The sequence below is a fragment of the Scleropages formosus genome, chromosome 11, assembly GCF_900964775.1.
Source record: "Scleropages formosus chromosome 11, fSclFor1.1, whole genome shotgun sequence".
Classification (NCBI taxonomy): Eukaryota; Metazoa; Chordata; class Actinopteri; order Osteoglossiformes; family Osteoglossidae; genus Scleropages; species Scleropages formosus.
The window spans coordinates 5917606-5941997 of NC_041816.1; the positions used below are offsets into that span (position 1 = coordinate 5917606).

The following is a 24392-nucleotide window of genomic DNA, read 5'->3' on the forward strand; positions in this document are numbered from 1 at the left end:
TTGCTGCGTACGTGCTCTTTAATGTCGTAATCCCCACAGATTACCAAAGAGTTTATGTCAGTCCTTTAAAAAACACGAAGGCAAGAGATGGAGGACATGCAAAAGGGAAATCTTTAAACGTGGAAGGGTCGTTTTACATGACTTCACCGGAATCCGGGGAACTTCTAGAACTTTGCGCTACATTAAGGAAATAAATAAAAAGGCAGCATAGTGGTTAGTCATGATGGTGCAGGCGGAAGGGCCTGGGTTTGAGTTCCTGCTCCTGCTGTAATGCACTTGTTAGAGTTTTTACATTTACATTTATTTGCTTAGTGGACACTTCTCTCCAAAGCGACTTCCAATGAACTCTGTGTAGTGTTATCAGCCCACACACCTTATTCACCGCGGTGATTTACACTGCAAGATACACTACTTACACTGAGTCACTCATCCATACATCAGTGAAACACACTCTCTCCGTCACTCACACACTACGGGTGAACCTGAACAGCACGTCTTTGGATATGCTTGTTAGAGATTTTTACTCGGAATTGGCACAGTAAAAAATACCCTGCTGTACAAACGGGTAAATCACAGCAAGTACCTTAGCGTACAAATCACATTGTAAGTCGCTTTGGAGAAAAGCAGTCGACAAATGAATAGGCGTAGAGGAGGCCCGAAGAGACGGGTGCGAAACTGGAGGTCTGCTCCGAGCCCAGGAGGCAGGCAGGAGAAGCCATACAGGTACGCGACTACTTATTACTTATTCTTATTTTTAGATTCTGAAAATAAGAGCTCGTAAAAGAGGAGTCTGTTTCATTGCGTGGTGTCTGCGGAGCGCAAAGGCCCGTGCGTTCGGGTCTGCGCGCACGTGTTTTCACACCTTGCGCGGCTGCCCTTTCAGAAAGTCGGAGCGCAGCCCTGTCAGTACTCCGTGCAACATGCTTATTAAACACTGCTTTGTGGGAAAATCAACCAGATGGCAGTACAGAAAAAGGAATTAGTCACAGCAATCAATTCTCGCACGCGTCTTTGAACCGGCGACAGTTTGAGACAAGTCTATGCAAACTTCAGCGTTGTCACTGGCACGCAAAACACCCCGTGCTGCGGCAGAACTACCCTCGCTGGGCTCCGTGTCCCCTCCTCCTTTGACCGAGATCAAATTTATAGCTGCAATTACCACGTTTGAAAGGCAGGGAGGGAGCGAGTGGGAGTGTGGAGCGATGCTGTGGGAAAACGCATAGACGGCTTCCTCCAGCCTCAGGAACACAGTCCCGCAGAGGAGTCCCAAGGGCCTGACCCATGTTTAGCCCCTCTGGGGAGAAAAGCCCCCAAACCCCAGTTTAATACCAGCTGGGAGCTCCAACAAGGCCCAGATGCCCACCTGTAAGGAGCTGCCAGACAGTAAAACCTTCCCATCAGTTGAGAGAAGCCAGGCAGACAAGGCAGGCTTTTCCAGAGTCCACCTACACCGTACCGAACGCGGTTTGATCTGCCAGATACAGCACAGCCGCTCCCCGAGGAGGATCTGATCCGGCTAAATTTGGACCGAGGGCTGTCCTTCCCGAGAAACCTGTCCACGCACTTCTACTCACTTTGCGAGCTGAAACAAGCAGAGCCTGTACATTGTCACCCTTGTTCTGAGACTGCGTTTCCTTAACGGGGGTAGACGTAACTGTAACTAGTTTTAATTCCGACTGTCATATGGACACAAACCGATTTTTAAAGCTCTCGCTCGAGCAAAGCAGAGTCAGCAAGTGGAAGGACAGGTTTCTGAGAAGGTCCCACTGGAGCTGCGAACGGTTAGACTAGCACTGTGGCGGCACTGGAGGACATCCCCTTGCTCTGCCTTTACTCCCTTCTATAAAGGAAACCATGCTGAGTTCAGAAGGGCAGGTGTGGCCCGGGGCGGCTGGCATGGAGAGACACGAGAGACGAGAGAGAGAGAGAGAGAGAGAGAGAGAGAGAGGGCTCTGCCAAGAAGTGGCAAGTGTAAGAGGGACCACGAGAAGACCAACCTCCATTCGTGCCCCACTCATTAACTTTTGACCTCGTGATGCCTACAGATGAGGCTTGCTGGTAAGAGGAGAGTCAGAACGCAGGGTGGAAGGGCCCCCGTTGAGACAGGGCAAAGGCGCCGCTCTATTGGCACTTTGCCTCGGTGCGCCTGCAGGCTTGTATTGCAAGTCTTTTTGTCAAAGAGCACAAGTAAACAATCGCAACATTCCGCAGCCACCGCATTACCACGCGTTTTACACCAAGCTCCAGGCAAGCACAGTACGTCCGTGTCGTGTCAGGTTGAAATTTTTTGCAGATGTCAAGATCTCCGTCTCGGACCGAACGGCTACTGCGAGATAACGAATTCAAACGTGTCCACGTTGCCGGACGATTACGACGGTGGTATCTCACCAAGTGCTGGGGCGAGAGCAGCCATGTTGGGGTCCAGGTGGAAACCACCGAGAAGGAACTGGGTGTCAGCCCCCGCTGGGTCCATCTTGAGGCCAGGGGGCAGGTTTATGTTCTGGGACAGGTAGTACTGGTAGAGCTCAGCTTCGGAGGGCGAAGGCAGGCCCCCCAGGCCCAGGCGGCCATGCTGCATCTGTGCCACGTTCTGCTGCAGCAGCATCATGTTGTGCATGTGCTTCTCGCTGGTCATGTGGATGCGCAGGTTTCGCGCAACGTTGGTCTCGTAGTCGCACACCTCACAGCGCCACGTAGGCTTGCTTTTTGGCTTGGTGGGGGAGGGTGCCCCGCAGGCGGTGCCCGTGTGACTAGAAGACGGGGCTGGGTGGTGGTGGTGGTGGTGGTGTGTAGGGTGGTGGGCTGTGGCCTGGGCAGCGGACGGAACGGGCACCACGCCGCCGGGGGCGTGCCCAAAAACCTGCTCGGCAGCCGTTGAGACAGAGCCCCCATTCTGTAGCGTCTGCATGTTGTTCAGGTGTTTGTCCGACTGCATGTGAATGCTCAGGTTGCCCTTGGTTGTCGTCGAGTAGTTGCACACCTCGCAGCGGAAAGGCTTGTAGCCGCAGGTGTAGCTCTCGCCCCGCGCCAGACGAGGGTGGCTCTGGCCACTGCTGCAGTACACACAGGAGCCCCCGGAATCTGGGTGCTTCTCCTTCATGTGGGCCTCCAGTGTCTGCTGGTACTTGTAGTGCCAGTTGCACTTGGGACACTTGAGTGTCTTGCAGGAGTTCCTGGAGTGCATCATGGTCATGTGACCCCCCAGGGAGCGGGATGAGCCTAACACGGTGTCGCACTTGGGGCATTCAACCCCGCTGCCTCCGCTGCCGCCAGCCCCGTGGTTCTGAGAGCACTCCCCAGTTCCGGCCAGATCACAGGGCGCGCCAGCGTGAGGGTGCGAGTGTCCGTGGGAGTGGGGCGAGGGGTGCGGGTGGTGGTGGTGGTGGTGGTGATGGTGATGATGGTGAAGGTGGTGATGGTGAAGGAGAGCCCCACTGTCTTCTTCCCCCTCAGCTGGGCTGTCATTTGGTTCAGGAGCTGTGGCACTATCGCGATTGGCACTTTCGTCTGAGGCGCCGTGGGAGCCCGGTGGGGAAGAGGATGTGCCAGCCGGCGGGCAGACTGTGCTGTCTTCCACGGCCACCGTCGTTGCAGGGAGACCGGAGCCCTGGCAGTTAAAGCTCAGAGGGAGCTCGGAGGATCTCCCTCCACCATCTGCAGCCTGCCCCACATCAGACGCCCTGGCTGAAGATGTGGACGCGTAGGCCGGGGCCTTGCTGTTTTGCGTGGAGTTGGCCGCAGAGGGGCACGGGGAAGTTTGGAGAGCGCTACTAGGCATTAATAAAGGAGATTTGGAAATGCTTTGGTTTGAGACAGCCAGTTCCCCGCCTTCTCCTCCACTGCTGCAGCTGTTGCCGCAGGCCGCCGTGGGCCCTTCCTCCTCCTCTTCCTCGTCCTCCTCGTCTTCCAACAGTTCCTCTTCCTCTGACCCTGCTTCCTCTCTTGGAAGGAGACCACGGCCTTCACCCAGCTCCCTTTGCCCATCCTCCCCCCTGTGAGTCACCTCTTTCCCAGCAAGCCCCTCTGCTCTTCCTCCCTGCTGAGGTGAGGTGCTGGAGTCTTTGGCAGGACTTGGGGCTGAGGTAAGCAAGGGCTGCTTGGGGCTGCCCAGCCCTCCCAGTGTCAGCAGGGAGCCTGAGGGGGCTTGCTGGAGGCCTGAATCTGAGTCCTTAAGGAGGCCCTCGCCACTCCCAGAGCGATCCCCCTCCAAATGGATCCCGCTGAACGTGCCGTAGAAACTCTGGCCGGAGCCGAGAGGTACCAATGCAGGCGGTGCCGGGGGGCTCTTATTTTTTGGTTCCAGGAAGCTGATGAGAGGCTCTTTGTCCTTCCCGATGCCCTGGATGATGGCAGAGGCATGCTTGTGGCCCAGGAGCCGGCGCTCGTCCTCGTTCAGGGTCATGCGGTGGTCGTGCACGGCGTGTGTGGCGAAGGAACGAGCGTAGCCGAAGGACAACTTGCAGAGGAAACACATGAGAATGGGCTTGCCCTTACCGTACAGGGCGAGCCCATCAAATTTGGAGAAATCCACGTTGTTGGGAACATCTTTGGATACGCAGGACTTCTTGGCAGACCCGTCGCTGTTCAGGTAATCCTTGTTGCTTTTGTGCCGCACATCAAAGACGCGGAAACTGTGCAGGACAGGACTCAGGCCTGCCAGGCTTGAGGTACTGGGGAATCCTTGGTCTGAAGAGCCGAACCACTTCCCGAAGGACGAGGCTATGTGGAACGTGTTGATGATCTGAGGGTACACCGAGGAAGAGGTCCCGGCGGGTTCGCCCGGCTTCCCCGTGCCGGGGACAGAGTTTGCGGGGAGCAGGCTAGGAGCCATGCCCCCCCCACTTTGGATCAGCTGGCTGAGGCTTTCCACGATGTAGGCGGAGCCGTCAGGCTGGTAGACGATCTCTCCAGCCAGGTTCTCCACATCACTGCCCTCATCTTCTTCCTCTCCTTCCTCACTCCCGCTCTCAACAGCATCCCTCCGCCGTGATCGCTGCTGACGCAGGAGGGTGGGCATCGCACCACCACCCGAGGGGAGGGACACACCTGGGAAGGGCTGTAGACTCGGGAAACAGCCGTCAATCTCCATGTCGTCCAAGTCCTCCTCCTCCAGGCAGCTGCCCCCTTCGTCTTCTCCTTCTTCCTCGTCCTGCCTCTCTCTCCTCTTCTGCTGTGGCCCTGTTGCAGAACTATCGCCGGGGGCCGAAGGCGAGGTACGCGACTGCTGCTGCTGTCTCACCCCCTCGATAAGTGTGCCAGAGGCCTGGGAGGGGTAAGGTGCAGACAGGGACAGGGGCTCCAGGGACAAGGGCTGGCTGCTGGGGGGAACCTGCGTATTAGAGAGATCGTTCCAGGGCTGGGGAGGGCGCTGCTGCTGGGTGGTGGTGCTGGCGAGCCCATCATCTGTCCCAGAAACTGCAGGAGACTCACAGCTTTCCATGCTGATGCCTACTTGAGGCGTTCATCGCATCCAGGCCTGAGTGAGATATGAGAGAAAGAGAGAAAGAGAGAGCAGGTTAGAACATTTCCAAGTCCATCGTCTCAACAGTACAGACCACCTAAGTAAGATGAGAGGGAGCATAACAGACACCACGCAGACAGATTTTGTTTGTACCTTTTTAACGTTCACTTCCATTACGAGTTCAACCACTTCCCTAATGATCGGCATTCAAATGAAAGAGGCACCTTGATGAATGGAGCATCTATGTTTAGAAACCAGGGACTGTACTTAATGTATAGTGCACTGACTGCGAAACAAAAGTGTGAGATCTAATTGGGAGAATGACAAAGTGCTCATTATGTTAGATTAGGTACTATAACAAAAATGGAAAAAAAACAGACAAGCACTAATAAGCTATCCAAGATTCATCTTTCTGGCATATGAGGAAATTGCAATCTTTCATCTTCACCTTGCAAACAACCCCCCTGATCTTGTTCCTTAATCTAATTTAAATCCATTTTCGAGCATTTGTTTCATACTAAAACAGATAAAACTGGTTTTCTTAGAAGACAACAAAGACACCAGTGCACAACAATGCATATTTAGAAAGTTCTGAAAGTAAACATTTGTGTCTACGTGCTAAATAAGTATAGGAGCAAATTAATACTATTAGGAGTCTGTCTCATCCTCACGACTTTGCCTTGCAGTACAAGCCACACACACTCCGTTTGCACACACTCCGCACCATCTGCGCACAAGAAGGGGCTGCGAAGGGAGGCCATAAATCCACAACGTGAAAACGAATGAGGCGGCCTGCGGTTCTCAGGCAGCTGTGTTTAGATCTGGTCTCCAGTAACCGACACGGAAAGTGTTCCTCAGCGCGGACGCATGGGGATGGGGGAACAGATCTTCCGTCTGGTTGGGTGTCCCAGTCGCTAAAAACGCTAGATGGGATTTTCCTGTTTACAATGAAATACAGACAAAATGAAAGCCAGGGATATTGCTGAGATAATAATTTTATTAAAGGGATACAAACAAGATTGATTAAGGAAGGTGACCGGACCGAAGGCAATAACTCTGGTGTGACCTTTGACCCCGGAGGGTTGAATAATGCATGAGCAAACTTTCCCGGCACGGCTTGTGTTGAGTGTGGCCTGATTAGCGCTCACTGCCTTGGCTTGATTTATTTACTTATTTACTTAAGAATGTAAATTTCAGGCCTGATCAGACACACACCCCCCCCACCACATCTTAACATGAAGGAGGGAGAGAGGAGGGAGTTGCACGAGTCAACGAACACATAATTAAACCCCCCAACTCACACATACAACCCTTTCTTACCAAAACTGTATTCGGTGTTTGAAATTCCTAAACAGAATGAATTCAAACAGTGCTGTAAATCACTGTAAGCAACTTAGTGTACTAACATCACACTAAGTCACTCGTGACAAAGGTGTCAGATAATTTCATTTAAAAAATATTGTGTGTATATCTATATATATATATATAAAAAACTGGTGGGACAAGCGGTTCAGAAAATGTGTGTGTATATAACTGGTTGTATATACATAAATATTGTAGTACGAAAGGGGGGTGCGGTGGCGCGGTGGTGCAGTGAGTTAGACCACAGTCCTGCTCTCCGGTGGGTCTGGGGTTCAAGTCCCGCTTGGGTCGCCTTGCGACGGACTGGCGTCCCGTCCTGGGTGTGTCCCCTCCCCCTCTGGCCTTACGCCTTGTGTTACCGGGTAGGCTCCGGTTCCCTGCGACCCCGTATGGGACAAGCGGTTCTGAAAATGTGTGTGTGTATTGTAGTATGATTCAAGTCAGTGTAACTAGTAGATAAAACAGGAAAGAATACATCTGCTGCAGAGATCAAGCTCCAAGTTACAGGCTTGAACAGTATATGTAATATTTTATGTTATTCCACTGAATACATCATTGCATCTGTACCAGTGCATTGGCTCTGATTCTGATGAAGAGCACATACAAACAAAGCAAAATGTCCAGTGTGATATTTATCCAGTTAAGCATGTAAAATTCATGATTGCTGTGAATAAATAAATGTTCTGCGTAAATGTGCCCACTTGGTGGTCCCACGCATTAAAGGTAAAGCACGGAGGTTCTCGGTTCTGGCTCCATTGCGGTGGAACAACCTTCCCCCTCTCGCTCAGAACTGCTGAATCTTTGTCCACATTTAAAAAAGGGTCTTAAAACTCATCTCTTCCGGACTCACTTCGCCCATCATCTCTTGTAAAGTATAACTGTTCATGCCTGTAAGGTATACATGTTCATGATGATGCTCGGATCAATCTTTTACACAGCTACTCCTGCAATGTAACATAAATGTTTATATGTAGCTCAAAAAAAAAAAAAAAACTACTAGAAAGGTGATTAGGAATTGGAGATATTCTGGTAAAGTTTCATGCATACTTGTGTTGAACATCGGTGCATATGGTGAAGGAAACAAAATAACTGTACTTAAGAATCACATCTGCAGCTATGTTTCTTTCTCTTAACGTAATGCACAAATTGTATTTTCTACGAGATGTACGACGCTTTGGAGAAAAGCATCTGCTAAATGAATAAATGTAAATGGATGGAGGTAAAAATGACAAGACTTCTCCTGGGAAATGTTTGCTCCTAAAGACATACAACATGACTTTTTGAAAAACTGTATGTTTGTGTAAACAGTTTTTGAGAAACGGTCACTCTTTATTGTGAGGAAGTTCTCCAACTGTAGAGGATCTCCAGCGAAGGTCTGACCAGCAAACAGGGTAGGGGTGACATGGACCAACATGTGGGACCCATGCACCTCTTGAGGAGCAGCTTTGCCCGTCACACCTCACGTCAGACAACAGCCACTCGATTCAAGACTGTGTACTGAATAAACTACTTAAATTGCCATAGTCTTATAGGCAAATCATGGGATATGGGTGTCATTTACTTACGAGATATGAAATATGATCCAGAACCTATAGCAAATAATAAAGAATTTTAACTGTATACATCCCTCCCTTTAAAATGTTTTTGTGACACAAATCGGGCAATACCAATTACCCTAAGTAGCACAGTCTGGCACAGAATCCCACACAAAGCAGCCCAAACATACTGTTGGAGCCTGAGCTTTAAAGTGACCCAGTTGGACTCTCAGCGCCCACCGATGGCACCAAACAAGATTATCCTTTACAGTCAGGAAGGTCTAATTCAATAAACCTTGTCACCATGAGCAGTTTGATGCTGAAGCCCAGAGTTGCAATCACGGAAAGGCCCCGGAACACAATGCCGTCTGCCGACTGTGTGTTTGCTCAGTTGGCGACACCTGTTTCAGACAGGAAAACTTTAATCCCCTCCACACACAAACGAGGTAGCGCACAAGGCCAGACATTGTGGCAGGAGCCGAGAGTCACGTGGCCCCAGTTTTGCTTTCTGCTGCTTTAGCCTTGGCTGAATCAAAGTGCCACATCACTGATTTCTGTAACGGAGCAGGTTGGTAATGAGTTGGTTACCATGCAAACGAAGGCAATGCTAATTCAACACTTCCTCCGAGTCCTCCTTGCCCATAAAAGCTTTCCACAAAGCCGTGTCCCAAGTTCCTCAGTGATGTGTCTGCATATGAAAGCAAAGCAGCAGAACTCATCATATGCCACGGTCAACTTAGCTTGAAGGAGCATCAAGGAAGTAGGACGGCGAATGGCCAAAAAGAGCACGCGCTAACAAAAGGGAGATAATCCCCAAGGAGCACTAGCAGCGGATAAACACGGGAGACCAGCCTGCACCTGAGAGCAACTGCAGAGGATGACTGAAAAACGAGGCTGGTTGCACCCAGACAGGCTTCGTATAGATGGTCCTTATGTGACCCTCAACCATCTTTAATACTCAGAGGATGCGGGGAATGTGACCCAGGCCCATTCCCTGACACTCTAACACCCACTGTCAAGTGCACATCTCCTTCGACGCCAGGTGGCCAAGAGGAGAGGAGAGGAGAGGAGACCGCAAACCACACGGAATGAAGGAAGAAAGAATTGCGAAAGTGAAAAGAAAACATAATTTTGCCTTTTTTTATTTATTTATTTTTTTTAACATAAATTGTGACAAAAGAAAAAACATGCCCCGTCTCAAAATGGCTCCTTTGAAAAACAAAGATTTGACATACACAGCTTGTAAAGAAAAAACAAACACGCGGCTCCTAATGAACACTTGTCAGTGACTGGGGTCTGGATGTCATGTGGAGAGGACGGAAAATGAGAAAGTTTTTTTTTTTAGGTCCCTTTCATTAACTGGGATTTACCCGTGGAGGGAGGGGAATTAGAGCCTAAGAACCCATCTCATTACAGCCACGCAGGATCACCTGCCCCCAGGCTCGGCTCCCCAGAGGATGCTGGGATGTTGGCTATCTGGAGCCTCCGGGGAAAGAAGTCCTGCTCAGTCCCAGATGAAAGCTCCATTTGAGGGATGGACAGTGGGTGCAGAGTAAAAAACCGGGGGCCACCCAGCTCAGGCCACCCCTCCGTCCCACCGTAGTCTGGACGGCTCCCTGCTGCTGTCGCGGCGAGCTGGGTTTCTAAAAGGTTAGCATGCTCATTGAAAAATCAATAGCAAAAATGCTAAGTGAGTTACAGGAAAGTGTGGGAAGGATGGGTCCCTATTGATAAAGCGGAAGGTCTTTGATGTTGCACTGGGGACGTGTTTATTGATAAAAAAAAAAACCCCATTGTACTCCTCGGGCAAAATGAAAGAGCTTGCCTGAAAAGCCATCCCAATTAAAACAGACTATATGTATGCATACATGTCCTCTTTTACAGTGTTAATTCCAAACAAGACCGAACATCTGCTCTAATTGCAAGATTAAGCCATGGAGGATGAAAAGTGTGAGGTACAGAGGGGAGAATCAAAATGAATACGACCCCCCAGACTGTGTGATCCTTAGGCCCTGGCCAGGGGATGACCCGCTCACCTTCCCTAGAGCACCCCTCCCATTGTCACCCCACTGTATCCCAACACTGACGGAGAATACCAACACACTTGGCTGCTTTGGTAACACAAAACGTTGCTTGGACACTTCTCTGAGTGTGCTGGCCAAAGAGCTCCCATCATTTCGGCCACAAAGCGACACACATCTGTAGCGACCTGCAGCTGAACTTCCCTTCAAAACCCAAAAGTTACAGCTAACAATAAGAGGAGGAGGAGTGACGAAAAAATGAGAGCAGGCAAACAGCTATAGTGGACGTGATCTCCTCCTTCCTCGTGGCCGCTGCAGGCAGGAGTGCAGGCGCTAAGCTCCCGCTGCTTCAGTAGGCAGAGAGTCAACCCAGGTCGATGGCACTCAGTCTGTAAACACGGCTTCCCGTAAAATCAATGATCTTCAGTCCTTGCTATCAGTCTGCGGAACAGAAATAGCTGCAGCTCTGGCAGGAATGGAAGTAGGCGGGAAACGGGGGACTGAAAGTGTCACGGGTTGAGGCAGCCCTGCTATCGGAGGTGTAATACTCCTGCCCCTGCACGGCTCTGCACTGAACTACAACACCCAGAATTCCCAGAATCTCCAAGAGGAACACATTCATGACAAACAATTCATTTTACTGTGAGGACATTTTGTCCCACCTTTCAGGGTCGTGGGTCTTGGAGCCAAGATCAGAGACACACTGCCTCACTAAACAGTTCAAACAACACAAAGATAAACTGAAGTGACCTTGTGTGTTTTTTTTGTGCAACACAAAATTTAATCGCTTTTTTCACATTTTAATACACATTGTAAATTATGGGCTAACTACAGTTGAAATGGAAAGCAATCCAGCCAATGGAAGAGAACCACAGTGGATGAATGGACCAATCAGAGCTCAGGTAGAGTGAGCAGAGGGAATATCACAAGGCACAAGGCTGTCTCCACACTTGTGCTAAGTGTGACAGAAACAGTGCTGTGGTGTAATTAGAAAGAGCTAATTAGCCATGGGTTAATTACACAGTTCTTGGGAAAGCTGGAAAAAAGAGGTGGAGAGTTATTGGGGTGGCAAAGCGAGGAGAAGCAGGGAAATGCACAGCAGGAAACTCCCAGGATCCCGCCAATTAGCAGCTAGCATGGGGGGCTGCGGCGGCCGACGCAATCTACAAACGAGCAGTTTCACATTATCACTCAAAGTACACTGGACATTAAAAAAAAGATTTAAAATGTATGTCCTGTATAGGACTGACTTCCCTGCGTATTTCATTTCTGGAAGAAAAGGGACTCATTTACCCACAAGTCTGAAATTTTAGCTATTTTTACACAGCCAGTAGCCATCGGATTTTAACGAACTTCATTGTGTTTTTAGGCTTTCAACGAACTGTCAGGTTCAGAACAAGAAAAGCTAAAAAAGTGCTGTTTTAATAAGTCTGCTGAAAAAAAAACAGCTTATTACAGCGGCCGTGAGCAGTCTCTGCTGTTAACGAACCCTCGTGGAGACACCTACTGTACCGCTTCCCAGCTCCGTCCCCAGTGGTTTGTTTAGATAAAGCTTTGTGTTCTCTAAATGCATAAATTATCTCTGGGATAGAGGTATTGATGTAAAATCAGAGATGGGCAATTCTGCTTATACCGCAAACCCTGTTTTTCGCCCTCGGGCCGCCTGGCGCATGCACGGCAAGCCAGCACAACACAGTCCAAAGAGAGCTGGGGGGAGGAGCCCTGTTCTTCAGCTCGCAGGATCCCACCGGGGACGTGGTCCTCTACGACAATCCTGTACCGCCGTACGCAACAGAGGTCAGACGCTACCTCCATCAGCCTCATCTTTACCTGTGTGGCTTTACCTCTGATATAAAGGTCACCAGAAAGGGCGAGACCCCTCAGATCAAAGTGAGCAAGACTTTTCATATTTGCCCATAATGAAATCTTTGCCTATTTATATCTCAGGAAGCAGGCTGTTTTTTTCTCTCCGTGGCAAAGCTGGAAGCGAAACCTGCTAACGACAGGACTTTTCACATGTTTTCTTCTTTGTTTGGTGTCGTTTCTTCCCACATAGCAACGGACTAAGAGGGGAAGGAAAACAGAACCCGACCACAAGACGTTGGTCATCGGTGCTTTGGTGCTTGAAAATCATCAGCATGCCTATAAAATGAAGAGCTGAGCATGACTTAAAGAAGGGCTAGAAAAAAATCTGTTTAGTTTCCTCAGTTTCCAGGGGAAGAGGACCTCGTGTCTTCTGCACCCCTGACTTTTAACACACTCAGGCGTCTGGTGGAAAACGCCCACCCAGGTGCTGAATGGATACTGACGGATGTTGGACGGTGAAGTGGTCTGTGTTCACACGGGTCAGTTCACAGGATGACAAGACACCCCCATCCTTACTCTACCTCTTTCCAACAGAACTAGCCGTTAAAGCAAGCTGCACCGCAAACACGGCTGCCGGGATGATCAATACCATTGAAATATTAAACCTTAAGAAGCCACATTATCGATTGCAAGGTCCAATGGTAAAACTGTTTATTATGATGATCGCTGAGCCCCGTGTAAATGCTTTGCGGGGATGCAGCCTGGCGACCGGAGGCCTATTTTGGGGCTGACCTTTAACTGGGTCAGGAATACAGTGTCCAGTACATATCCCCCACCCTCCTGCCAATCTTCTGAATCCATCCTGTCCCAGCCCGTGCCCACAGACAGAGTGGCGGACAGATAATGTCCTTTTAATCCCGGTCTTTTTAAGTAATCCGAAAACAAATGCCTCAGTAATGACCAAGTCCTGCACCTGGTGAAACTGCATCCAGGACTCTTCGGCACCTGGAATTAGCGGAATATCCTTTAAGAGTGCTGTTCTTAAAGGGCCAGGCACCATCAGTGAAGAGCTGAGCCTTACAGCCCAGGATCCAAAAAGAAAACTGAGGTCTCTGGGTTCAAAATGGGATCAGTAGAGAGTTTTAGGATAGAAGAGGGTCCAGCAGTGTGTTTCAGGAGGTTAACACGACTTGACCAGTGACTAATGCTCCATGCGTCAACCTTCACAGCATAAGCAAGTAGGCTGAAAAGCCAAGCAGAGGTGGGGCAAGTCCAGGCTCTCTGTCACTCACAGAAAAAGGGGAAGGACCCAGGTTCAAGAACAAAATGACAAGGAAACCTGAACAGAGGTCCTCACAAATACAGACATGCAGTTTGCTTCCTAACCCTCACGAAGAATCCGACACAGATATAGGGCCACATCCTGAATAAATAATCCCCACACAAACTTTCTGTCCACCTTCCCCTGAACACTGGCTAAAGTCACTAATGATGGATTTTTAAAACAAAAGCAAAAATCTTTTTGGAACATAAATGCCTCTTTTATGAGCTCTGGTTTGCATTCCAAATTGGTCACTTAGCAGAAGGCCTCATCCTGGCAGAGAGCTGTGCTCACTTCCAGCAATGAAACCTTGGGGGAAGTGCCTTCTTTTTTTCCCCAGTTTATTACAACCCTTCCCCTTTTTATTCAACTATCTAGTGATAAACTGCAGGAATACTGCGCTCAGCACATAGGACAACCAGATGCCAAGTGTTTACTCAGTGTTTTGATATGACAAGAAAATAAAAATGCCTAAAAACAAAATGCCCTGCTGTGCTGATTAAAGAAAAGCCCAGGAGTCTGAGTTAGCAGTACTGCCAGCCGTAATTAACAGGGACCTGGTAGATGGGTCCAAATCATAATGCCTGGCTATTTGCATATAATGATGGACAGCACTGTCCACCTAGATAACCATGGTCGCACAAACTTTTGACCTATTTATTATTTTAAGCAACGAACTGCTGGTTAGCCTTATTTTCAACTGCAAAACACATAAAGAAGAGCCCAAGTTGTTAACGGTTCCTTGTAAAATGTGACCTCTTCTTACACGTCTACATGTAGCCACCAGCAAACATATGATTGCTAAAAATTCTAAATCATTAAAAATACTGAAAGCTGATATGGTCAGGATGAAATAAAACAGCAGGCAAAAAAATGACCAACTATGCAGTTAAACCCAAACGCATTTTTCGTCATGAAACAAATGACATTTCTCTTCTGAAATTCTGCTGGGCATATAAAGACATAAGCTAGGGAAGAGGAAAGCATGTAAAAATTATTAAATTAATTACAAAAAATAATAGAAAATGGCACGGCGGGTTTGGCTAAGTCCCGCTCTGGGGTTCGAGTCCTCCTTGGTGTGCCTTGTCTGGCATCTGGTGCCTTGTCGGAATTGGCGTCCCATCCTGGGTGTGTCCCCTCCCCCACTCCAGCCTTGCACCCTGTGCTTTCAGGTTAGGCTCCGGCTCGCCGCATCCCTGCTCGGGACAACCGGTTTCAGACAGTGTGTGTGGTGTGTCTGTGAGTAACATAAAATGGCAAGATATGTTAAATACGAATGCCTCATCTTCCAGAACACATTGTAATCAGCTGGCTTCTTGCTTAAGTTTATCCACCCACAGATAAATGCAGAGTTTTAATCGTTCTTCCACAGAATAATGATGTCAATTTTGTGAGAAACCGGCACATGTGGTCGGGCTCAGCCTCCACTGACAAAACAGGTTACTCTTTGAAAGCCTCACACAGTGGATTAAATACATAAAAACAGAACAAGAACAGTCAATGATGCTGTTTTACCATGGCTCCTGTTACTAACAATAAAGAAACGAATTGATTCTGCACAATTGAAACAATATAATGGCTTCAGAGACATAATTATGAATTGCGTCCATTCTTCACATGAAACAGGGATAGAGCAAAATGAGCAGAACAAAAAATGTTTCTGAAAAGAACTGATTTCACCAGAATTGCTCATATTAGAATGAATGTGATCTCCATAGACTGAAGCTTTGGTTAATAACACACAATAATTCAAAATAAGTAAGGCAAACAAGGACTGGCATGAGAGCACTTCAATCTTCATTGAAACCTCGGCTATGACGAAGTTTATATTCAGTGCCCTCAAAAATCAGGTATTAATATGATGGTTGTCATAACAGGGTGAGCAACCTGCCCTACAGCTCAGAAGGCCAGGTGCCAATTCAAACTGGCGAGAGAGTTGTCTTGCGGTCAGCATTCCTTCAGTGTTCCTCAGCAATGAAGAACTGTCAGAAGAAGGAAGGAAACAAAATAAGAAATAAATTGTAAGGTTGGTAGCAAAGTGGCCTGAAGACATGAACTGAAAGAAGCCCTGACACTTGACTCCAGAAGACTGAACAAAGAGCAATTCCACACAGCTCCCTGTGAATGTTTCTCCAGAAGCCCGGGATCCTCCAGAGCATCCAAGCCCAAAGGGTGACTGTGATTTCCACATGCTTCATGAGGTCTTTGCTGTCACCACCCATGTTTCAGTTATGCCATCATTGCCTATGACATGGTCTCGGTCCTCAGGACGAGGACTAGCAACTATTTTAAGGTTGCCTTTGAATTTGCCCATCAAAACTGTCTGTTGAAGGTGTGACGGGTAGACAGGACAAGACGATGACTTGAACATGAATTCTAATCAGTCAGTCAGTCAGTCGTACACTGAAAACATGAAATGGTGTTCTCTTCATCAAGCCCAAATGTCATGCTGAAGATGTCAAAGTTAGAAAGCAGGACAAAGGGTCCTTGGGCACAGGTGGTACTAGAATCTTTTACTTTTGAGAGGTCCCACAAGACTGCAGCAAACGTGTTGATTTCTGGGCCGACTGGAGGAAGGGGTGGAGGTGGGAGTAACAGAAGGAGGCTGAACAGAGTGAGTGAAGACGTTGTGGGCCTAGATTAGCCCGTTGGGGAAAACAGATACTGTACCAAGTCTGAAAACACAACATGATCAAAGGTTCGAGTATGTCAAGTCTGGCACAATCCTGGCGCTGCAATGCAGCCAGAGGCTTATGGCGCGGAGAATAGGCTTCTTTTCGGAGGGAAACTGCACTGAGCTTCGCTTGAAGGAAAGAAACAAAGTCAGATATTGTGAGGAGTGCGGCTCTGATTTGGAAGTTTCCTTTCCTCCATCAGGTTAGCCAGTGGACATGATAGCCCACAGCCCGACTTCAGAATATCAGTGTGTCTTTGGGCTCTCATCTCAAATTCCGAGCACACTGCACCTCTTGTTCCTCCTGGCACAAGCTTTCATGAAGCAGCCACGTCTCCTTTGCTCCCATCCTGACCATCTAGACCCAGCTGTCCCCAGACGGCAGCCTTTAAACAGGGCACCTGCTAGACATAAATCACGCTGCCGGCCTGTATTTGGGAAGCGAGGCATTAAGTATGACACGGTCTGTGGAAGTTCAGCTCACACTGGCTGCAACGTTTAGCTGAACCGCTGCGCTCCAGACCACGGCCAGCGAACCCGAGTTCTCACATTTCTTCACACATCTGGCTTACAGCTGGGTGGCTGGAGAGCTAGCAGGGCTGCTATGCATGGACAGCCACTTCACTGCTGAGCCCATCAGCATTCGGAGGTCGGGGGAAAAGCGACCGTGCCTCAGAAGATGTGGCTGTTGCAGTCATCCACCTCAAAAAGACGCATCAATATCTCGGGATGCTGAGCCGTCTACTCTGCATCTATCTGCACGAAATACTGCACGGCTGATTTGAGACCAACGACAGACAGGTCTGGAAAATGAAACGAGGCGCTTCAGCCAAAATAATCTGTCACATGCTGGCCGCGGGTCTAAAGGTCAGCGCTGTGAGGAAAACCAACACATTCCACAGCGGCACACATCTTCAAAATGGCAGCCTGCGCCCCTCTGTGTCTGTTACCTTCCGCTTCAATCCCGGCTTCCTGGGGCCTACACCACCCCAGGACCCCACAGTTTAAATATTAACCAAAGATGTTTTCAATCTCCACTTCACATGGAGCTGCAGGGGGTAAGGAGCTCAAGTGGGGGAAAAAAAAACTAAGAAAATATCATCTGTAAAGGATTTATTCATGGGCTTCCTCACGCGGAGGTGCATGTAAAGATGTGGTATGTTCTGTTTGGCGTGGAGGCCGGGAGAGGGGAGGCAGTGCGGACGAGCGCCTGCGACGGGGCGAAAGCTAGAGCGGGGGCCAAGGCCGGGGCTGGGGCCGCATGCTGTCGTCCTGCAATTTACATTACTGGGTAATTATTAGCAGAATCAGCGGCTCTCAGAGAGTGAAAGATGTGACTCTTTCTCTTGCTGGGAGCTGGACCTTTGGGGAGAGGCCAGGCGGATCACACTGCGGTGTTGGCTGCGCCTCCTAACAAGGTCCCTGACGCAGCCCCCGAAGGCAGGCGAGGCCTACCTCTCCGAGACCTCTCAAGGGGCCGCGACGGCCAAGAATTAAATGGCGACGAAACAATAAATAGACACGTCGGTAACGTGAAGGAATACTAGCTGAGAAATCAAAGCAGCATCACACGCCCACGCTTCTGCCCCAGCCGCCCGAACCACAGACGAATAGCATGCCCCGCGCTCCGGCAGACACGGCGACTTCGCGCGCTAATGACTCAACTCATCGCTAGGGGAACGGCCAGGGAAAACATCTGCTGCTCATCCACAGACGGCTGAGGGAAGCGGCGGAAAGCGAGGAGCGGCGTCGCGTTCTCAGGACCCTGCGCTCCGGGCTTCCAGGAGGGGATCCGATCTCTCCAGCGTGGCGGCGGCAGGGTTCACCACCCATTACTAACAAACAAATCACAAACAAATCCCAGCGTGGGGAAGGCCCTGCCAGCTCAACCTGCGCCAGCCGCAGCACACAAACGACGGTCTTCAACAGGTCTTCTTGATGCGACCGCGCTCTTTACTTATCTCCAACGCACATGAGAGCGGTTGCAACACATCGGAGGCTGAGGCCTGCTGCCGATGCTATGAGCTGCCACAGATAAGGGCATGATGGGAAATGATACAATCGCACAGGTCCCTTGCAAAAGCCTGGGAGGTAGGGGAGGGGCACATGGGAGATACTGTACAGATTGCGCACCAGAAAAAAAGAAATGAGAGCCAAGTGGCGAAAAAGAGAAAGGCACACACGGGAGCATTACCGTGCACTGGGATGACCTTCCCGGCAAGCGCCAGCAAGCAGCGCAACCAGCGGCACCATCAACTGAACCTCTGAAACACATTTAATTATCAGCGTCATTGTTTTGACATTGAACACACATGCCAGCGAACAGGATAAACACTCACGGGCTCTGGTCAGCGAGTGCTATCTGAGCACAGGCTGAGAAGTCACAAGGCAAGCAATCTAGCCCTTAACCTCAGGTCCCTCACTGTCGGTGCAAACGCCCGCTAGGCGCTGTGTAAACCGAGTAGTCCAAACAGCAGACTGCAGGCAGGAAAACACTGCTGTAAATAAACCTACGTATGTTTTCTGAGAGTTTTTCAGATGGACTAAACTGTAACGTAGTGGGGGGGGGGGGGGGGGGGGATATGTACCTGGTCTGGTTTCCACCAAAGCTTTGATTTGTTGACAGATTTGTTGCCACAGAACACAGGTCAGGCAGGCAGCTAATATTATGCTCTTCGAAGGCGAGCACTGGGGCCTCGCAGCTCCTGGACTGCGGGTTTGAATCCCGCTCAATCCGTGAGGGCTTCACATGCTCTTCCCATGTTCACGTGGGGTTCTGCAAACAGTCCGAAGACATGTCTAAAGTGAGATGGTGACTCTGAATTGCCCTTAGCCTGTGCTGACCTGTGATGGACTCAGGTCCAATCCAGGGTGAACCCTGTCTCACATCATATACTTCCAGGATAGGTTCTGGACTTGACCCTGCGCTGAACAAGTGCCTATTGATAACGGACGGATATTCTTTGTGTGCGTCTGTGCACCGTGGTAGCCTGATGGCTCTTTGCTCTACCGGTGTACTAGTCACCGTGCACATATCCGCATCTGACAGGACAAAAAAAAAAAAAAACAAGAGTCAAATATCACTGCTCCCACCAGACCTTCAGGGCCAATGCCTTTGACACTGGATTAGAGCAGGCCTGCTCCGAGTACAACCAATTACAACACACACACTTGATCATTCAGGTGCTCGGCAGATCACAACCCTCTGCGCGCAGGTTGAAAACACCTTTGGAAACACTCAAGAGGAAAGCTCCAGAGGGGACCTCCGTGCGATTGCAAAGAGCAGAACCCGGCATCTCTTTGAAGAAGGCAGGGCTCTGCCTCCTCTCCCTCTTCAGCATCCCATCTGCACGGCACATTACGGCACCTTTCCCAGCACACATCCCGCCATGCAAGTCCATCTGTCCTTCGGGGACAGAGGATACAATAAAAAGAATAATTCTGGTTGAAACTGCTTTGAGGGCACAACATTGTGCCCCCCCAACCCCTCCCCTGTGGGTAGCCTGCTTCAACAGATGCCCCGTGGCATAGGCCATGTAAGATGAGAGGGCGGCTAATTGGCTCAGGACTTGCAGCCGGGAGTCCTAATTGCCCCGGACCCCATGGTGCCAGGTGCCCCACGGGTCTTCCGTGCCCCGCGGGATGGAGCTTGCAACCCGAGGGGGGGTACCTCCGCTCAGTAGCAGCAGGACTCCAGGGCTCCCAGAGGGGTCTACTGTCACAGAGACCGTTGACACTTCTGAAACCACAAGAAAACACCTGTCCCCGACCCCCGCAGACCACCAGCCAATGGATCAGCGAGGTGCTTGCTTGCGCTCGGCTGTCCCCTGCTCCTCGACAAGCCCTTCGCAAGACGCGAATCTCATTCTGTATTTTTTGCGTCATTCACACATACAGTCAAATCAATGTCTTCACAGCTTACGGATGCCCAATCAATGTAATGAAGGTTAGGCATTAATTGGGGCCGAGAATCTTTCTGCAGAGGCATCAAAACTGCTGAGCTCTTAACAGCTGAATGTCAATCGCAGCTTTTCTAATTATGCTCGGACGTGGAGATTCTCCTTGATCGTGCAACTTTTTTGTTTGATTGATTTGAAAGCGCCTAAAAGCTCCAGGGTTAGCCGAAAGAGGCTCGACCCAGCGTTTTCAACGCTCTTTCTGGATGCGCAGTTGGAAATCGGTACACTTGCGCTCACGGGACATGGGTCGGGTGCGAGCGAGGCGCATTCACTTGCTTCCCATCGACCCGGTACGTGATGGACTCATAATCGCGGAGGACCTGAAGGTTGTCACACTCACTCCAGGTGAAGGACGTGCCTGTGAGACATGGGCTTGGGGCAGGAATGGAAGGCACCAAGGCCACAGCCAACACCTGTTTGTGCCATCTGCACCATGTCATTATTCGTAATTAGCAGCAGCGCCTGCGGCGGTCTTTAGGGGGCGTGTCCGTGCATTCCCTTGTGCAAGCAGGTATTTGCACACTGCGCCACTGTGGCGCTGGGAAGATACAGCCTGGACAGGGGTGTCCCTTCTCCACGCCCATCATCGCCTTCCGGAGACTGCCATTTCGAAGCGAAGGCCCCTCCAGACTGACACAGAAACCAGAGCAAAGGGAGTTGACAACCCTTAAAAAATGTGCATGTGCTCCTGAAGGGAACAGTGGCAACGTGTGTCCCGGCTTCGCCACATGTGACTCGACTTTTCCAAGGGGAAAACAAGAGTGTGGAACAAAGTCCATGAAAATAAACAACCTTAGCAGAAATTCGCATGAGCCCAGGGGAGGTGCTGAGCAGATCTGGCCTTCGAGTGTGCGTTTGAAGATGATCGCATCAAACCGTGGACACATCAGATTCGCAGAGTTTTGTTCCCTTTCCTGTATCTATTTAAAAAAACCAACTTAATGTTAGGAGAAATAAACACGCTGCGTAAGGTCTCGAACACCACAGCTGCTGGTGAGATGCTCAGATCAGATTCTCTGATCTGATCATTAACTCAGACACAGTTACTGAGACATGCGAGCTTCCCCTTCTCAGCACAAGATGTTCCCCCCAGTGGAAACCTTGGAAGACAGCACAAAGGAAACAAGCAGAAGCAAAGAGCAGACACAGCGATGGAGTAAGAGCAAAAACAACTGTTTGCGAAGGTTGTTCTCCGTGTAGCTTTTGTATCTTCCCGCCTGAAGCCCTTGATCAGATGCTGGGAGTGACAGCTGAGTTGCTGGGTAAAGACAGGAGTCACCCTGGGAACCACTGGGAGAAAAATCAAAAAATGGGGGAACCTCTGTTCCCGCACTACGCTCTTGAGGCATCCGAACACCACAAAGTCAGGGAACGGGGCTTCTGCGACATAATTTGCTGACGAGATTCTACCGTATTTCTTTGACTTTACGGGGCGGAAGGGACGGTACGGTGGCGCGCGGTCCGTGCAGGGCCTGCTAGAGCTTTCCGGCCCCGGAAGTTGTCGACGGTGCACTATGAGAGATCAATCACGGTTACAGGACCCCGGTCAATAAGGGGCTCACGGGGCTGTGACGGGGTCACCACCTGCGCAGCCCGGCTTCAACTCGTTGCCGAGCTTCCATTTCGTAGACACGCGTAATCAAATCCGCACGCTCAGACAAAGCGCCATAAAACACCTCCGGCATTACGTAAGCCATGTCATTTGACTGGAAAATGGCAAGCGCTCCCTTTTCATTACAATAATGCATAGTGACAAAGTCGACCTCGCTGTCAGGGCCCGCCTCTGCGCCCATGAATCTTCATTTCCTCCGCTCCAGCCCACTCGCCAGCTCTCCCGCCACCCAGCGCCCACTCGCTCAGTCCCCCGGGGCTGCCGAGGTCACCCTGTGCGTCGCTGACACTGGAAGTGTTGTTCCACTGCGGTGTGGTCAACCACACCCAAAGCACTGCAGTCACCGTGAAGACTAAACTCAAAGACAGGGCCTCCCAAAGCGAAATGCTCTGGGGAGATCCTGAGCCACTTGTCACGCAGAACCTCGTACAGTTTGTCTGGGGTGGGCACCTGCAGATCTAGGCACCGCCACAATGGAGAGGCGATGATGACGATGTCCAGGAAGAGCCCCTTCCACGCACAACGCGATGCTGAGGACCCTGTCGTCTCCCTCCCTTTCCGTTGTGCCATTCAGCCACTAGCGCAGACAATTTGCCAACAGAAAAGAAGTGCAACCCAGTGCGATCTGCAAAACTTGGGCAAGCGTAGCTCCCCTGAAGTTTCGAGATGCTAAATGACTTCCTTTGCATTTTTTTTTTTTTTTTAAACTGAAACTCATGTCAGCATTCAGTACATCGCTTTTGCCTCTTGAGACTTTATGCGAGGTAGCACGAAGCTCCTGCCATATAAACCAACCTACCGAACGCAAGATTCCGCCAACAGCCCCAACTGTCTCCGCATTACTCCGCTCTTCTCTTTGCACGTCTACCTTGGCTGCAACATGGCATGTCATTAGCGGCAGTAATCAGCATGCTGTTTGCATACATCTGCCTTATTCTATCGATCCCTCTCCATTCATTAAGATTCAGGGTATAATTAACATGCTGACAAGCAACCCCCCCCCGCCACACAAACACACACAGGCTTCTTCTGTGCCCCCGGGGAGGGCTAATTCCACCACTTGTCTAGGGGCCTGCGGAGGGCACCGGGGGCTTGTCGCAGTGGGCACCGGGCCAGCGGAACCCGGAACCCGCCGTCGCCTCCAGCTCCGAAGCGCCAAGCCGGCCTCCCCGGCCGCGTTAACTAAAAGGACAATTATCTGGAGAACAATGAGCCTTTTCACAGGGCCTGTGTTGTCATTAATGCACTGGATCTGGTTACAGCAGCCAGCTTAAGCTAATTATGGAATGCTATCTGTAGACTCTCATTGCTTCTTAATTAAGTAGAGCTCGTTTGAAAAGAGGGACAAACAGACAAAAGCGCACTTTTTCCCCCCCAGCCCATTTGCGCCCGGGTTCCGACACGTATCGAAGTACGCCGGCTGCTCATCTCTGTCGACATGTTGATACCGATCTGCCATAGAAGTCACAGAAAGAACCCAAGACGTGGTGGAGATAAGCTTCTTTCTGCTTCGTCACAGAGAGGAAAAAGAAGAGAGGGCCTGGAACGAGCCACCCTCTTGTAGAGCCACGGCGACGGGGGGAGCCGCACCCGCCGGGCCTTCCCCGTGGAAGCATGTTGGAGGAAGGCCCCGGCGGCTCTGCTGAAGACCCACCGTTACCCCCATCAGCACAACTCAGCACAGGGTGCAAAAATAAACAGATTAACGGAACGTAAACACGAAGAGGACGGCTAGCAGGAACCCATCAGGATTCACACTCCCCCTGGGACTCCGTTCAAACACAACTGACCCCCTAGGGGATGAGATGATGCTACTTGAAAGACGGGTCACCCGCCGATGTGAAGCATCTCCCTTCGGTGCAGACGAGATCCCGAGAGTCCAATGTGGAGGAGAGCAAAGAAGGGAAGGCCTCACGCTGCCCACACCCAACATTCACCAGCTTTAAGACGCATGGCTTGAGGACACACTGGATGACCACTGCTTCACACAGGAAGGAGAGGAAAAGACCACACCGACAGAGATAGAGCGTGAAAGTGCCCGGCGCGGGATTCGGCCCAGTTTGTCGTTCCCAGCCTACATGCGTCCACGTGTCTTACACCGCGTGCCGCAGCCGGCATCTCGAGGGGATCCTCTCGCAGTCTGAGCTGTGGCCGGTGGAGCCGGCTGCGATGGGGCCACTTTCGGCAAACCCCTACACGGGGCATCCCGTTTCAGGAAGGCCAGTGCCACTTCCTGTTTTCTCTTCTCTTTGAAACGCTACACAGCACATGATGTTACGCCATAAACACGAGAAATATTTCAGCGCCTCGCCCCCTGCCCTCCCTGCCCCACGTGAAGTTTATTATTACTTGTCACTTCAGGACGCTGGCGGCGGCAGGGCCTCCGACGCTCGGCGCTCGTACGCGGTCCAACTGGAGGCAGACGACAGCTTTTCGCTTTAAACGGCGGAAGAGCAGGCTGAACGCGGCGGAATCGACGGGTTCGAGGTGCGGTATCGTAACGACGTGTTAGCGAAAGGGGAAAAACGCTCCGACTCGCAAAGAAAGCGCAAAAGGTATCACGAGAGGCCGCCTCTGTAAACCAACTTTCCGCTGTCAAAACACAACTTAGAAACTGTCTTCCTATGTAAACCAAAGAGAG

The 24392-nt window shown here is 50.5% G+C and overlaps 1 protein-coding gene across 6 annotated transcripts in view; it reads right to left on the bottom strand.

Annotated features, from left to right (window-relative positions):
* The window catches only part of LOC108934628 (zinc finger homeobox protein 3-like), a 137030-nt gene that overhangs the window by 83666 nt on the left and 28972 nt on the right, over positions 1-24392 (bottom strand). For 3 of the 6 annotated variants that reach the window (XM_018752577.2, XM_029256169.1, XM_029256167.1), the window contains exon 2: positions 2389-5476. In XM_018752577.2, coding sequence (XP_018608093.2) covers positions 2389-5440 — 3052 coding nt within the window. In that variant the 5' untranslated portion in view covers positions 5441-5476. Of the gene's footprint in view, positions 1-2388; positions 5477-5614; positions 5718-18374; positions 18456-24392 lie in introns of those variants that run through there. The other 3 variants (XM_029256166.1, XM_029256168.1, XM_029256170.1) reach the window with 3 other exon arrangements.